Source organism: Mytilus californianus, unplaced genomic scaffold (genome assembly GCF_021869535.1).
Source record: "Mytilus californianus isolate M0D057914Y unplaced genomic scaffold, xbMytCali1.0.p SCAF_1, whole genome shotgun sequence".
NCBI lineage: Eukaryota > Metazoa > Mollusca > Bivalvia > Mytilida > Mytilidae > Mytilus > Mytilus californianus.
In genome coordinates this window covers 126,444,981-126,462,639 of record NW_026262581.1, presented here as the reverse complement: position 1 = coordinate 126,462,639, position 17,659 = coordinate 126,444,981, and the positions used below count along the sequence as shown (strand labels likewise).

The following is a 17,659-nucleotide window of genomic DNA, read 5'->3' as shown; positions in this document are numbered from 1 at the left end:
CAATGGGTGTTCGGCGGTATTGAAAGAGACAGCAAGAAAAGTTTTTTGCTACTGGAAAATCCGACTAAAGAAATATTATTAAATTAATCAAAGATAATATTAAAACCGGGAAAAAAGATAACTAACGACTGATTGTTTAGGTTCAGAAGGATTTGAGCATTTAAAAGCTAACCATTCTGTAAATTTTGTTGACCAAGAAACAGGAGCACATACAAACAGCATTGAAAGTACCTGGCTTAAATGACTTTTGTAAAAGACTTTAAAAAATCATTACCAAAATACGGAATGGTAAAATCCCTTAATGATCCATATTTTAGTCAATATTGTGTACAAAAAAAAATATATAATCAACTCTGACATTCCAATTATTGCATTTATAAACCTTATTAAAAAGTATACAATCCAGAGGAACAAAAACAGACATTGATTATGACGGAATTTATCACTATCAGTGACAGTGAATCTCGTCCTGCTTTTAAAAAACCCAGAGTACTATACAAAATTACAAACACTTTAAATTCTGGTCTGGATGATTTTCAAGCTTAAATGGGTAAGTACAGTAAATTTATTTGATATTTTTCAGTTCCAAGAGTTAAAAACGATCTTTAATGAATTTTGAAATTATAAAAAAACTAAGGTTTCAATTCCCTCAGGCAAAGTAAACTTTAGATGGATTTGACTATTTTTTAGGTCGTTTTTGGTCATATAGCTCTTCAACTGTTTCGGATCTTATACATCCTTGGCTTTCAAAAATTTTCGACTTTGAGTGTTCCTGATGAAGGTAAATCTAGAAAAGCATGACGGACGCATGAAATTCATAACGTGTTGTATTCATTTTTTTAACATCATTTGCATCATTGTCTTTTGAAGCGGTGAAAAAAAAAGACCTCTGTTTATGTTCTTGCATAGCAACGCAATTAAAAGTTATTGGTCATTCACATTTATTGTACATTTCCCAACTTCTGGGGTCCAACAAAGCAGATTCTACCCATTTTATTTGCCACATTGCAGACTACTTACATTGTATCAAACTTACTGAACATAGAACACAGAAAATATATACTTGTGTAAAATCATACAATCAAGATGTACAAAGTATACCTTTTCCTCTTTGGTACAGTTAATCCTGGCCTCTGTTAAGGTTTCTACAGTGCCTGTCTTCCTTGATAAATCAATCACTTTAGGCTTATGTCTCAGTCCTATCCTCTCAATCAGAGATTCTGTTCAAATGAGAAAATCATATAGAATAAGTGTGTGCCACAATTTCATGAATGATGCTATCATATATCAAAATAAATGTGGATAGTGCCCACATGTGGACACAGATGATGCCCCCGCTTGCATAGCATATAGTTATAAAGGGACATAACTGAAGAACGGTAAAAGTGACACTACCCAAATTTGAACTTGATCTGAGTTTTGTGGTAATAAGCATTGTGTGTAAGTCTCATAACATTTGGTTGAGGCTAACTTAAGTAGAGAACAGAAACTAAAAATTCAGCAATTTTCTATTTGTAAACACACATAACTCTAGAATGGTTGTGTATAAGTTTTAAAACATTTGGTTGAGACAAACTAAAGTTAGAGAACAGAAACGAAAAATTCAGCAATTTTTATGTTTATAAAGGGACATAACTCAAGAATGGTAAAAGTGTAGCCACCAAATTTCGTACTTAATCTGTATTATGCAGTCATAAGCATTGTGCATAAGTTTCATAACATTTGGTTGAGGCAAACTAAAGTTAGAAAACGGAAACAAAAAATTTGTACTTGATCTTAGTTTTGTGGTAATGAATATTGTGTATAGTTTTCATAATGTTTGGTTGGGGCAAACTTAAGTTATAGAATGAAAACTAAAAATTTTGCAATCTTTCGATTTATAAAGGGGCATAACTCAATAATGGTTAAAGTGACAATACCCAAATTCAACTTGATCTGTGTTTTATCAGTGGAAGTCAAAATTAAACATTGCATTGTATAAAGCATTGATTGTAGTTGATTCAGCTATAATCATGGACAAAGGAAGATAACTCCAATTTTAATAAAATGCTCCGCTGGGCGCAGCTTGATACGATCGCAGAGGTCGAACCCTGAACAGTTGGGGCAAGTATGGACATAACATTCAAGCTTAATACAGCACTGAATTTGGATTGTGATTAAATAATTGACATAGCACAGGTTTCTGACGCAGAATGAATGTGGTCTAAGAACTTAAACATTTTTAATTTACCTATTCAAACCATATCATCATTATTTGCTTTTATATATAAATCAGAAATAACCAATTTAAAATGGAAAATTTTAAGGAAAAAAAAATCCCCTCCCCCCAAATTTTTTGAACCCCCTTATGATTCACCCCTAAACTCAATCCCAGCCTTCCCTTTGTGGTATGGTACCTGCAGTAAAATTTCAGAGAGATCCATACACTTGAACACAAGTTATTGTCTGGAAACTAGAAAAATGCTTGTTTTTTGGCCACTTTTTGGCCCCAAATTCCTAAACATCTAGGGCAATTACCCCCAAACTCAAACCCAGCTTTCCCTTTGTGATATGGAACCTTGTAGTACAATTTCATAAAGATCCATACACTTACACACAAGTTATTGTCATGAAACTAGAAAAATGTTTGTTTTTTGCCCCTTTTTTGGCCCCCTAATTCCTAAAATTTTGAAGCAATTACCCCCAAAATCAATCCCAGCCTTCCTTTTGTGGTATGGTACCCTGTAGTACAATTTTAGAGCGATCCATACACTTGAACACAAGTTATTGTCTGGAAACTAGAAAAATGATTATTTTTGGCCCCTTATTCCTAAACATTTTGGGCAATTACCCCCAAACTCAATTCCAGCTTTCCCTTTGTGATATGGAACCTTGTAGTACAATTTCAGAAAGATCCATACACTTACACACAAGTTATTGTCATGAAACTAGAAAAATGCTTGTTTTTTTCCCCTTTTTTTGCCCCTAATTCCTAATATTTTGAGGCAATTACCCCCAAAATCAATCCCAGCATTCCCTGTGTGATATGGAACCTTGTGGTACAATGTGAGAGAGATCCATACACTAACACACAAGTTATGTCTGAAAGTTACAAAAAAGCTTATATTGGGCCCCTTTTTGGCCCCTTATTCCTTGACTGTTGGTACCATAACCCCCAAAATCAATCCCAACCTTCCTTTTGTGGTATTGAACCTTATGGTAAAATTTCATAGAGATCCATTCACTTGAACTAAAGTTAGAGTGCGAAAACCAATGTGTCTTCGGACGACGACGACGACGCTGACGCCGGACGACAACGTCATACTAATATACGACTGCCAAAATTTTTTGTCGTCGTATAGAAATTACTTGATATTTAGAAGAAAATAAAAATTTTGCAATTTTTCCATTTATAAAGGGGCATAACTCTAGAACGGTTTGAGTGACGCCACCAAAATTCAAACTTGATCCGTGTTTTGTAGCAATAAGCATTGTGTATAAGTTTCATAACATTTGGTTGAGGCAAACTTAAGTTAGAGAACGGAAACTAAAAATTTAGCAATTTTTCCATTTATAAAGGGCATAACTCTAGAACGGTTAAAGTGACGCCACCAAAATTCAAACTTGATCTGTGTTTTGTGGTAATAAGCATTGTGTATAAGTTTCATAACATTTGGCTGAGGCAAACTCAAGTTAGAGAACGGAAACCAATTTTGGGACGTACGTACAGACGGACAAGGGTAAAACTTAATTACCCCACCGCTACAGCGGGGGCATAAAAAGAATTAACTTAAATTCACAGAAAATATCAAATGAAGGTCATGGTCATTTTTTTTTTTTTAAATGTGTTGTTCTGTATGAGAGGACTATTGTTGTGAGATGTCATTGCTTTGTTCACTTAACTTAAGTACAGTCCCTCATGCATAATAAATAGGTTACAGTGACCTAAATGAAATGAAACTCAGTTAAAGTATATTACAGGCATAGAGTAGAGAAATATCTGTAAAATACTATACTGGATTTCTATTGAATGGATCTTAAGCAGATCGGCAAAAAAGTTATTCAAGCATATGATGTATTCGTTGTGACTTAAATTTTCAAAAAATGTGGTGTACTATGTAAGAGGCTGTACTGGGAATATAAATGATATACCACATGAGTATGAAGGTTGTTTACCTTAATACAAAGCTTAAATAAATCATTCAAACCTGAAATGTAGATCAAAATGACCCAGTGTCACTGATATGTGTTATATTTTGTCAGAGAAAGATAGCAGTGAAATATCTTTGATACAACTCATTGGACTGGAGGAATGATCCTAACTAGGGGTGACTATAAAATATAAAATATTTGGACTAGAGGTGTTGGTAGTGACATGAATGCCCCGGCTATCAGCTTTTTCGCAAAAGGTTGGTCAACTAGAACATAATGCAAACTTGATCTTTAATCTTCATTATACACTAATATTTCAAAAATCAATCATACATCTGCAAGTATTCAAAATAGTCTGGACATGTACAGTTTTTATGAAATTTTTTAAGTCAATAGACCATTATTCCACCAAAAGCTAGTCAAATGTAACGAAATTAAAACTTAATCTGTAAGTCTCCATTAAATACTAATGAACCAAAAATCTACTTTAAATCTGTAGGTATTGCAATGAAAAGTCTATACAAGTACAAAGTCTATATAAGTATACTTTTCATGAAATGATAAGCCCCTTAACTTTAATCACATAGCATACAAATATATATCTATGATTTTGAGGTTCATGAAAAATAACTAGAGGTAAAAGGTTTGTTTTTTTAATATACAAAATCCACTCGAATTACTGATGGTTGCCAACTCATTTATCTCCATTCTAATGATACAATGAAAATTTAAACTAAATCCTCTTTTTGTCATGGTCCGAGTACACAGTTATTTCGTAGTGCATTTCTTTTAGACAATAAATGAAAATAAAAAAAATCCCACCTGCGCTTTCTCAATAATATTTTTACAGTGTGTTGTACTACTTTTGGGACAAATTATATCAAAATTATAGAAAACTTCATCGGCTCTAACTCAAAATATGGACAATTCTATGTTAAGGGGGTCTTGAAATCTTTTGACAGCTTCCGAAGTGCTAATTTTTAACCTTTTTCAGCTGGACCAAATCACTACTTTACTTTACAATTCATGACCCAAATTTTTTTACAGTGTAATTTCATCCCCCTACTTGCTATTTGAGGCATAAAACATGAAGGAATACATTTGGAAGGGGTACTAAAAAAATTGGCAAGCAACACACTGTCCACACTAGGGACTTTATTCGTGGACAACGAAAATCAAAGGACGATAACTGTGTACTCGGACCTAATAGGATAGAAAACTTTGGCCAATCTTAATAAAACTTGGTATGACTAAAGCTTAATAAATTATGAGACTGCTGACAAAGTTTCATGGCAATAGGATATATATTATAGACAATATGATAAATTCTATATTCAACTTCGCATGTTAAATTTTGACGTTTAAATTGAAAAATTTCAACTATCAACATTTGGGGCTATAAAAATTAAAATATTGCAAAAAATTACATTTTAAAGGCCTTAATATATGACATATTATGTATTTAAAGCAATAGAATACTCATTTGATTTATCAGACTTATCAAAATTATTTAAAAGTCAAATTTATATGAGCCTGTGCCAAAAAATGGAGGTTTTCCAATGAAGGGGGGCCTTACATGAAGATGTATTATTTTCCAGCAATTTTAAATTTGTGGAGTTTTTTGGTTATAAATAATCCTTACATATGTATTAAATGTACTTTAAATGGAAAGAAAAATTACAAATAGCATACCATATTAGTATAAAAGGGTCTTAAGCCAAGTAAGACTGAAAATAATTTAGGGTCAATTTAGGCCGTAGCACATATTTACATTTAAAAATGCATACTGAAGCTATAGGAAATAAAAATTTGTGTCTTTTTTATAATTTCTATACTCAGGTTACATGATACAATAAATCTGAGCATAAAAGGACTCTTGCATTCAACTTTTTTTGCAGACAGTATGGTCTGATACAAAGATTTTTCATTTTTTAGTGAAAAACTTGCATGCAATTTTAGCCTCAGCAGGCTTATATTTGAACCACTTGCTATTTAACATAAGAAAAGAAAGATACTATGTGAAATGAAACAGGTACAAAAGACATTGTGAAGTGCTTTTAATACAAATTTAGTGAAATCTTTATTATGGACTTCAACTTTTATTTACCTAGGTCCTCACATTTAACTTGATCCAAACAGGCCGTTACACGAGGGTCATTTATACAACACATTTTGCACATATTGTCTGAGATAATCTTATTTTCTGTAGATTCAGAGTTCACAAATGAGTAATACAACTGGGTTAAAGCATAGAAACACAAATATTGACACAGGAAAACCTGTCACATAGAAAGTCAGAATGCCACTTATGCATCAAAATTGAAAAAGCTTTGAAATGCTTATTTTGACCATATAATGCCAAAATGGGTAATTTTTGCAGAATTTCTATCAAATAAAAGTTTAAATCCTTTAGTTTCATGCTATCTGACAAATTGACACCATTATATCATTCAGGGAAGTTGCCAAAGTACAGATTCTATATTTACTGATTTCGCCTCTTAGGTCCGAGTACACAGTTATTTCGTCGTGCATTTCTTTTAGACAATAAATGAAAATAAAAAAAATCCCACCTGCGCTTTCTCAATAATATTTTTACAGTGTGTTGTACTACTTTTGGGACAAATTATATCAAAATTATAGAAAACTTCATCGGCTCTAACTCAAAATATGGACAATTCTATGTTAAGGGGGTCTTGAAATCTTTTGACAGCTTCCGAAGTGCTAATTTTTAACCTTTTTCAGCTGGACCAAATCACTACTTTACTTTACAATTCATGACCCAAATTTTTTTACAGTGTAATTTCATCCCCCTACTTGCTATTTGAGGCATAAAACATGAAGGAATACATTTGGAAGGGGTACTAAAAAAATTGGCAAGCAACACACTGTCCACACTAGGGACTTTATTCGTGGACAACGAAAATCAAAGGACGATAACTGTGTACTCGGACCATTACTGGAAATCAAATATTTTACTGTTGTCCAATCAAAAATGATGCTTCAAAAATGTTGTATTTCTGTGTAACAAAAATTTAATAAAATACTTCGCTGGGCGCAGCTTGATACGACTGCAGAGGTCGAACCCTGAACAGTTGGGGCAGTTATGGACACAACATTCAAGCTTGATACAGCTCTGAATTTGGATTGTGATTAAATATTTGACACAGCATAGGTTCCTGACACAGAAAGAATGTGGTCTAAGAACTTGAATTTTTTTAATTTACCTATTATGGTCCAATGTCCAAAATCAAAATACATGGTTAGATTCAGCATATCAAAGAACCCCATATATTCAATTTTTGTTGAAATAAAACAAAGTTTAATTTTGGACCCCAACTTGGACAAACTTGAAAACTGGGCCCATAATCAAAAATCTAAACACATGTTTAGATTCAGCATATCAAAGAACCCCAGGAATTCAATTTTTGTTAACATCAAACTAAGTTTAATTTTGGACCCTTTGGACCTTAATGTAGACCAATTGAAAAAACGGGACCCAAAATTAAAAATCTAAATACATGGTTAGATTTGGAATATCAAAGAACCCCAATAATTCAATTTTTGATGAAATCAAACAAAGTTTAATTTTGGACCCTTTTGACCTCAATATGAACCAATTTGATAGCGGGGCCAACATATAAAAAATCTAAATACATGGTAAGATTCAGCATATCAAAGAACCCCATATATTCAATTTTTGTTGAAATCAAACTAAGTTTAATTTTGGACCCCAACTTGGACCAACTTGAAAACTGGGCCCATAATCAAAAATCTAAACACATGTTTAGATTCAGCATATCAAAGAACCCCAAGAATTCAATTTTTGTTAAAATCAAACTAAGTTTAATTTTGGACCCTTTGGACCTAAATGAAGACCAATTTAAAAAAACCGGACCATAAATTAAAAATCTAAAAACACAGTAAGTTTTGGCATATCAAAGAACCCCAATAATTCAATTTTTGATGAAATCAAACAAAGTTTAATTTTGGACCCTTTTGACCTCAATATGAACCATTTTGATAGCGGGGTCCACAAATAAAAAATCTAAATACATGGTTAGATTCAGCATATCAAAGAACCCCATATATTCAATTTTTGTTGAAATCAAACAAAGTTTAATTTTGGACCACAATTTGGACCAACTTGAAAACTGGGCCAAAAATCTAAAATCTAAATACATTTTTAGATACAGCATATCAAAGAACCCCATATATTCAATTTTTGTTGAAATCAAACAAAGTTTAATTTTGGACCCCAACTTGGACAAACTTGAAAACTGGGCCCATAATCAAAAATCTAAACGCATGTTTAGATTCAGCATATCAAAGAACCCCAAGAATTCAATTTTAGTTCAAATCAAATTAAGTTTAATTTTGGACCCTTTGGACCTTAATGTAGACCAATTTAAAAAACAGGACCCAAAATTAAAAATCTAAATACACGGTTAGATTTGGCATATCAAAGAACCCCAACAATTCAATTTTTGATGAAATCAAACGAAGTTTAATTTTGGACCCTTTTGACCTCAATATTAACCAATTTGATAGCGGGGTCCACAAATAAAAAATCTAAATACATGGTTAGAGTCAGCATATCAAAGAACCACAAGAATTCAATTTTAGTTCAAATCAAACTAAGTTTAATTTTGGACCCTTTGGACCTTAATGTAGACCAATTTAAAAAACAGGACCCAAAATTAAAAATCTAAATACACGGTTAGATTTGGCATATCAAAGAACCCCAATAATTCAATTTTTGATGAAATCAAACGAAGTTTAATTTTGGACCCTTTTGACCTCAATATTAACCAATTTGATAGCGGGGTCCACAAATAAAAAATCTAAATACATGGTTAGATTCAGCATATCAAAGAACCCCATATATTCAATTTTTGTGAAAATCAAACAAAGTTTAATTTTGGACCCTTTGGACCTTAATGTAAACCAATTTGAAAACTGGTCCGAGTACACAGTTATTTCGTAGTGCATTTCTTTTAGACAATAAATGAAAATAAAAAAAATCCCACCTGCGCTTTCTCAATAATATTTTTACAGTGTGTTGTACTACTTTTGGGACAAATTATATCAAAGTTATAGAAAACTTCATCGGCTCTTACTCAAAATATGGACAATTCTATGTTAAGGGGGTCTTGAAATCTTTTGACAGCTTCCGAAGTGCTAATTTTTAACCTTTTTCAGCTGGACCAAATCACTACTTTACTTTACAATTCATGACCCAAATTTTTTTACAGTGTAATTTCATCCCCCTACTTGCTATTTGAGGCATAAAACATGAAGAAATATATTTGGAAGGGGTACTAAAAAAATTGGCAAGCAACACACTGTCCACACTAGGGACTTTATTCGTGGACAACGAAAATCAAAGGACGGTAACTGTGTACTCGGACCTAATAGGATAGAAAAATTTGACCAATCTTAATAAAACTTGGTATGACCAAAGCTTAATAAATTATGAGACTGCTGACAAAGTTTCATGGCAAAAGGATATATATTATAGACAATATGATAAATTCTATATTCAACTTCGCGTGTTAAATTTTGACGTTAAAATTGAAAAATTTCAACTATCAACATTTGGGGCTTTAAAAATTAAAATATTGCCAAAAAATACATTTTAAATGCCTTAATATATGACATTTTATGTATTTAAAGCAATAGAATACTCATTTGATTTATCAGACTTATCACAATTATTTAAAAGTCAAATTTATATGAGCCTGTGCCAAAAAATGGAGGTTTTCCAATGAAGGGGGGCCTTACATGAAGATGTAATATTTTCCAGCAATTTTAAATTTGTGGAGTTTTTTGGTTATAAATAATCCTTAAATATGTATTAAATGTACTTTAAATGGAAAGAAAAATTACAAATAGCATACCATATTAGTATAAAAGGGTCTTAAGCTAAGTAAGACTGAAAATAATTTAGGGTCAATTTAGGCCGTAGCACATATTTACATTTAAAAATGCATACTGAAGCTATAGGAAATAAACAATTGTGGCTTTTTTATAATTTCTATACTCAGGTTACATGATACAATAAATCTGAGCATAAAAGGACTCCTGCATTCAACTTTTTTTGCAGACAGTATGGTCTGATACAAAGATTTTTCACTTTTTAGTGAAAAATTTGCATGCAATTTTAGCCTCAACAGGCTTATATTTGAACCACTTGCTATTTAACATAAGAAAAGAAAGATACTATGTGAAATGAAACAGGTACAAAAGACATTGTGAAGTGCTTTTAATACAAATTTAGTGAAATCTTTATTATGGACTTCAACTTTTATGTACCAAGGTCCTCACATTTAACTTGATCCAAACAGGCCGTTAGACAAGGGTCATTTATACAACACATTTTGCACATATTGTCTGAGATAATCTTATTTTCTGTAGATTCAGAGTTCACAAATGAGTAATACAACTGGGTTAAAGCATAGAAACACAAATATTGACACAGGAAAACCTGTCACATAGAAAGTCAGAATGCCACTTATGCATCAAAATTGAAAAAGCTTTGAAATGCTTATTTTGACCATATAATGCCAAAATGGGTAATTTTTGCAGAATTTCTATCAAATAAAAGTTTAAATCCTTTAGTTTCATGCTATTTGACAAATTGACACCATTAAATCATTCAGGGAAGTTGCCAAAGTACAGATTCAATATTTACTGATTTCGCCTCTTAGGTCCGAGTACACAGTTATTTCGTAGTGCATTTCTTTTAGACAATAAATGAAAATAAAAAAAATCCCACCTGCGCTTTCTCAATAATATTTTTACAGTGTGTTGTACTACTTTTGGGACAAATTATATCAAAATTATAGAAAACTTCATCGGCTCTTACTCAAAATATGGACAATTCTATGTTAAGGGGGTCTTGAAATCTTTTGACAGCTTCCGAAGTGCTAATTTTTAACCTTTTTCAGCTGGACCAAATCACTACTTTACTTTACAATTCATGACCCAAATTTTTTTACAGTGTAATTTCATCCCCCTACTTGCTATTTGAGGCATAAAACATGAAGAAATATATTTGGAAGGGGTACTAAAAAAATTGGCAAGCAACACACTGTCCACACTAGGGACTTTATTCGTGGACAACGAAAATCAAAGGACGGTAACTGTGTACTCGGACCAACTGGACCCAAAATTAAAAATCTAAATACACGTTTAGATTTGGCATAACAAATAAATAAATGTGGTCAAAGATTTTACAACCATAACTACCTATTTAAATTTACCATAGTGCTAACTTAATCTATTTGATAATAGAATTTAAAATATAGTGTCAAATCTTTCATATGGATTTTTTTGTAAAAAAAAAAGATGCAACATTTGCAGATATTTTTACTGGTCTTCCTTTATAAATATGCATTTCTTTAAACATAATTTAAAAGCAGTGTAAGGGAAGTAACCAAAACGTATTTGGATTACCTCCCTTACACTGTTTTAAATTATCTTAATTATTCATTAACCATTACTTTATACATAATTTAAAAGCAGTGTAAGGGAGATAATTTCAATGATGTATTTGATTTATCTCCCTTACACTGCTTTAAATTATGTTTTGTACTAAAGTATTTGTCCATTAACCAGGGCAATCTTGTTTTTCCCCCTAATTCCTAAACGGTTTGAGCCTTAACCCCCCAAAGCAAATCCTAACCATCCCTTTGTGGTATGGAAACTTGTAGTATAATTTCAGAGAGATCCATACACCGTTCCACAGTTATTGTCTGGAAACTAGAAAATGCTTATTTTTGGCCCCTTTTTGGCCCCTAATTCCTTAACTGTTGGTACTATAACCCCCAAAATCAATCCCCACCTTCCTTTTGTGGTATTGAACCTTATGGTAAAATTTCAAAGAGATCCATTCACTTAAACTAAAGTTAGAGTGCGAAAACCAATGTGTCTTTGGACGACGACGCCAACGTCATACCAATATACGACCGCAAAAATTTTTTGCGGTCGTATAAAAACAAAGAGTAATTTGATATATATCTACCCAGTTTTTCTGTCTCTGTCATTTTGACTCTTTTTTTCTTCGTAGGTCGATATGATCCAACATGAATCATTGTCAAAGTTGCTGAATATACAAAATTTTGTCGCTTTTTTCTCTTTTGCTCGTCCCTGTGAAATACAACATATAGTTTGAAATTATTTTAAAGATGCTTGTAACATCAATAATATCATTTACAGGTTAATGTTTAACAATATTAGCTCAATTGAGACATCAAAAATTTACCCTATGAAATTTTCAAATGAACTTTATGTTTGTGAGTTATTTTAGACATGTTTACACTTTTGGTATTTGGCTGAATACTGTCTCCAAATGACCCAAGATTTCTCTCTGAATAACCTCTGGATGTCAAGCAACATTCACTTTTTTATTATGACTACAAATTTTTTAAATTTTAGCTGTAAAAAACTAAGTCCATTTATCAGTAAATAGCAGAAAAATGAAAATAAATATTTTAAAAATTTGGCTCTGGATACTGTATTTGGTCATAAACAAGCTTCTGTCCAAATTTCCTAAGATTCCATGAAGGTTTGACAAAGTTATTGATGACTGAAAAACCTTAACCTCAGACTGAATCTAAATGGTAACTGTAAAAAAAAACTACCGTTAAGTCCATTTATCAGTAAAATACTGAAAAATGAAAATAAAATATTTTCAATTTTGCTCTGGATACTGTATTTTGGTCATAAACATGCTTTTGTCCAAATTTCATAAAATTCAATAAATGTTTGACAAGTAATTGATGTCTTAAAAAAACTTTAACCACAGACTGAACCTAAATGTTGACGCCGCTAATGCCTTTGAAAAGGTGCATAACTTTAGAACGATAAAAGTGACGCCACCAAAGTTCAAACTTGATCTGTGTTTTGTGGTAATAAGCATTGTGTATAAGTTTTATAACATTTGGTTGAGGCAAACTAAAGTTAGAGAACGAAACCAAAAATTTAGCAATTTTTCTATTTGTATTTGGGCATAACTCAAAAACAGTAAAAGTGACGCCACCAAAATTTAAACTTGATCTGTGTTTTGTGGTAATAAGCATTGTGTATAAGTTTCATAACATTTGATTGAGGCAAACCAAAACTAGAGAACAGAAACATAAAATTCAGCAATTTTTCAATTTGTAAAGGGCATAACTCAAGAACGGCAAAAGTGACGCCACCAAAATTCAAACTTGATCTGTGTTTTGTGGTAATAAGCATTGTGTATAAGTTTCATAACATTTGGTTGAGGCAAACTAAAGTTAGAGAACGGAAACCAATTTTGGGGCATAAAAATGAACAAATAGATGAATGGAATATTATACCCTCTCCCCCTAAACCACAATGGGCAATGGAATTATTTTTAAAATTAATTCCAAAAAGGAAAACCTTGGTTACTAAATATATATGTTTCTACTAACTTATTAATATGTTGACAGAGCTTCTCCAATTCCTCAAAATGTCCCTTTTCTACCATTCTATCAGCTTCATCAATCACCAAGCTGTGGATACGATCAATGTTTACCAAATATGGATCACCCTGAAATAACATTAATCACTCAATCACAAGGTTGTATTAAATCAATCTTTATCATCCTAAAAATAATATATCAAGATTAAAGTATATTGTCTGTGGATAGTGTTTTTATGTTTTAGCACATAATATAGAACTGAGTTTTTTCATCTATATATTTATAAGCAATATTGACATAAACAACATTTCTAACTTAAAGCTCTTTTGACTTATTTGAAAAATTAACTTATTTTCTTAGATATTAGTAAGGGGCTCTTGTATCTATAGAGCTGTTTTGCACTGATGCAACAAGCAATGACCTATCAAGCATGAGCTGTTTACCTGTAATATCCAATACTACATAAAACAAAAATATGTGTCCATAGACCATCATGCACATGTTCAGTGAATATGAAATCAGTGTCAAAATCGTAATTTGGGATATAATTCAGAAAGTTCACATCATAATGGGGTTTCAAGCTTGATGTGACCACAACTTCAATATAAACTATATATAGCTACCTTAACCAAACGTTAACCAGGTGTGACAGAAATACACACATTCCAGAAAAAATAATGCCCCCTTCTACCCTAGGCAGGGCAAATAAAGGAATTCATTCCCTTGCTTCATTCTGTATAAATGAAAAATTTCAGTATAACAGAATAACTGACTTCTCTTTTCCCATAAAATATTTACATTAACAACTTATCTAGTGTATTTAAATAACTATTATTACATACTCCTATTCACCCAGGCCAGGTGGACTAGTTACTCTATAGTTATCACAAACTGATAGTCTACCAGCTCTGACATATATCTGATCAATTCAACTAAAGTCAAAACTGTTTTTATGTATGACATTTTACACTTAAAACAGTTTTTGTATACTTTATGTTTATGTGTGAACATACCATTCGAAACAACTCCCACAATCTCCCTGGTGTAGCCACTAGAATCTCTGGTCGTCTCTTCAAAACTCGTTGTTGTTTCTGTAATGACATTCCTCCAACTAATGTTGCCACCTAAAATAAAAATCAATTTCCAATATCTTATCCTGAAGGTACTGATTGCAAAAGAGCAATGAGACAAAAAAAACTTGCATCAACATTGAGTTATTTCGATGTTCATTACTCTCAAATGATTAAATTAGAGGACTATAATAGACTTATAAGTTACTTGATATCCATAAATAACTCCTAAAGGACTGCAACATTTACCTGTAGATCGGTATATCCATAAATAACTCCTAAAGGACTGCAACATTTACCTATAGATCGGTATATCCATAAATAACTCCTAAAGGACTGCCACATTTACCTATAGATCGGTATATCCATAAATAACTCCTAAAGGACTGCGACATTTACCTGTAGATCGGTATATCCATAAATAACTCCTAAAGGACTGCGACATTTACCTATAGATCGGTATATCCATAAATAACTCCTAAAGGACTGCAACATTTACCTGTAGATCGGTATATCCATAAATAACTCCTAAAGGACTGCAACATTTACCTGTAGATCGGTATATCCATAAATAACACCTAAAGGACTGCGACATTTACCTATAGATCGGTATATCCATAAATAACTCCTAAAGGACTGCAACATTTACCTGTAGATCGGTATATCCATAAATAACTCCTAAAGGACTGCGACATGTACATGTAGATCGGTATATCTATAAATAACTCCTAAAGGACTGCGACATGTACCTGTAGATTGGTATATCCATAAATAACTCCTAAAGGACTGCGACATTTACCTGTAGATTGGTATATCCATAAATAACTCCTAAAGGACTGCAACATTTACCTGTAGATTGGTATATCCATAAATAACTCCTAAAGGACTGCGACATGTACCTGTAGATTGGTATATCCATAAATAACTCCTAAAGGACTGCGACATGTACCTGTAGATTGGTATATCCATAAATAACTCCTAAAGGACTGCGACATTTACCTGTAGATTGGTATATCCATAAATAACTCCCAAAGGACTGCGACATTTACCTGTAGATTGGTATATCCATAAATAACTCCTAAAGGACTGTGACATTTACCTATAGATTGGTATATCCATAAATAACTCCTAAAGGACTGCAACATTTACCTGTAGATTGGTATATCCATACATAACTCCTAAAGGACTGCGACAATTACCTGTAGATCAGTATATCCATAAATAACTCCTAAAGAACTGCGACATTTACCTGTAGATCAGTATATTTAAGAACAGCCAGTAAATGGTTTTTGACTTGAACTGCCAGTTCTCTTGTTGGTTCTAAAATCAGAGCCAATGGATGGTCATTTGTAGACGGTTTAATCTCTGTAATACCTAATGATGAAAAGTCTGCATCATCTACCACAGTCACACATCCCATCTCCTGTCAAAAGTACAATTATAAGATAATTTAATCTTGTACAGACAGGATCTTTTTATAGGTTTTGTAATTTTTGAAGAAGAAAAAACTTCTTGTATTTATCCAAACTATGTTTTAAAGGAGAAATGTAAATCAAGTATTTGTAGTCAATCCTTATGACTATTTTGTTCCCCTTAGGGCTGATCCAAAATTGATTGTGGGGGGATGGGAGGCACTCAAATTAATTATTTGTAGGTGATTGCATTTTCCTTACAATTTATATGAATTATTAGTAAAACAAGAATGTGTCCATAGTACATGGATGCCCCACTCACACTATCATTTCAATGTTCAGTGGACCGTGAAATTGGGGGCAAAACTCTAATTTTGCATTAAAATTAGAAAGATCATAGCATAGGGAACATGTGTACTAAGTTTCAAGTTGATTAGACTTCAACTTCATCAAAAACTACCTCGACCAAAAACTTTAACCTGAAGCGGGACAGATGGATGGACGGACGGACGAATGGATGGACGAACGGACGCACAGACCGAAAAACATAATGTTCCTAGGTGGGCATAATAAATATTTTATATATTATGGATGGTTAGGGTCTAATAAAAATGCCTCTGATGCATTTAATTCTGGAACAGCCCTCACTCATTTTTATTCAAGACCACATGTGTTTTTATCAATGATCCATAAATGATGTCAAAAGTGGAGATAAAGGGCAACATCAAATTTTTTTATTTTTTATGTTTGTTGAAAATACATGTACCTACTTCTGAATTAAATACCATTGTTATGATAATCAAGCTGTGATAGCTGTTACTATTTTTAATTTGAGGACATAATTCATTTTTCATTTTTATGATCTCTTATGAGCATCTAGTCCTCAGACAATTTTCCTCAACCTATATAATTTTAGAAACTCTATTCCAATTAATGCTTAAGGTTGATATCATTGCCTAGTGTAAGCTCTTGACATACTCTGCCAGACCTTTATGCAACTGTTTATGAAGAAAAAGGTTCTCTTATGTATATTCATTTCCATAAAAAATTCTCAAAAATTCAATAACCTGCTGGTCATCTGAATTCTCCTGCATTTCTTTGTCTTCTTCAGTAAAACTATCTTCAAAATCACTATCTTCATTTTCGTCAGCCAGACTCTCATCAGAATTGCTAGCTTCATTTTCTTCATCACTTTCCCACTCAAGTTCATCTTCACTATCACTATGGAAGTCTTCAGATTCATTACTTTCGTCTTCCTCAATTCCTTCCTCTAAATTTTCGTTTATACTTATTTCCTCTGTCTCATTAACTTTTTCATCACTATCAGTTTGTATATCTTTATTTATTTGCTCTTGTTTGTATTTCAATATTTTATGAATGACCGGTATTCCAAAGGCCAATGTCTTACCACTTCCCTGTAATCAGATGAAAACTGTAATAAACATGGATAACAAAAGAAACTCAACAATATGAAAACTGCAGGAGACTTTTCTAGATATTACAAACACTGTAAGGGTCAATATAAGTACAGGTAAATCTATTTAAATGCCTTACTTATAAACAAGAGTAACAAAAAATGCTTGTTTATGTCAGTTTAAAATGTCCATTTGGTAAT

General features: G+C 32.3%; 1 protein-coding gene across 1 annotated transcript in view; it reads right to left on the bottom strand.

Annotated features, from left to right (window-relative positions):
• LOC127733287 (ATP-dependent RNA helicase DDX24-like) overlaps nucleotides 1-17,659 on the bottom strand; it is a 41,940-nt gene that overhangs the window by 14,536 nt on the left and 9,745 nt on the right. The window contains exons 5-10 of the mRNA XM_052242645.1: nucleotides 17,112-17,459; nucleotides 15,882-16,055; nucleotides 14,576-14,686; nucleotides 13,572-13,690; nucleotides 12,155-12,279; nucleotides 1,102-1,220 (exon numbers count right to left, since the gene is read on the bottom strand). Of these exons, the coding sequence (XP_052098605.1) occupies nucleotides 1,102-1,220; nucleotides 12,155-12,279; nucleotides 13,572-13,690; nucleotides 14,576-14,686; nucleotides 15,882-16,055; nucleotides 17,112-17,459 (996 nt within the window). The remainder of the gene's footprint in view (nucleotides 1-1,101; nucleotides 1,221-12,154; nucleotides 12,280-13,571; nucleotides 13,691-14,575; nucleotides 14,687-15,881; nucleotides 16,056-17,111; nucleotides 17,460-17,659) is intronic.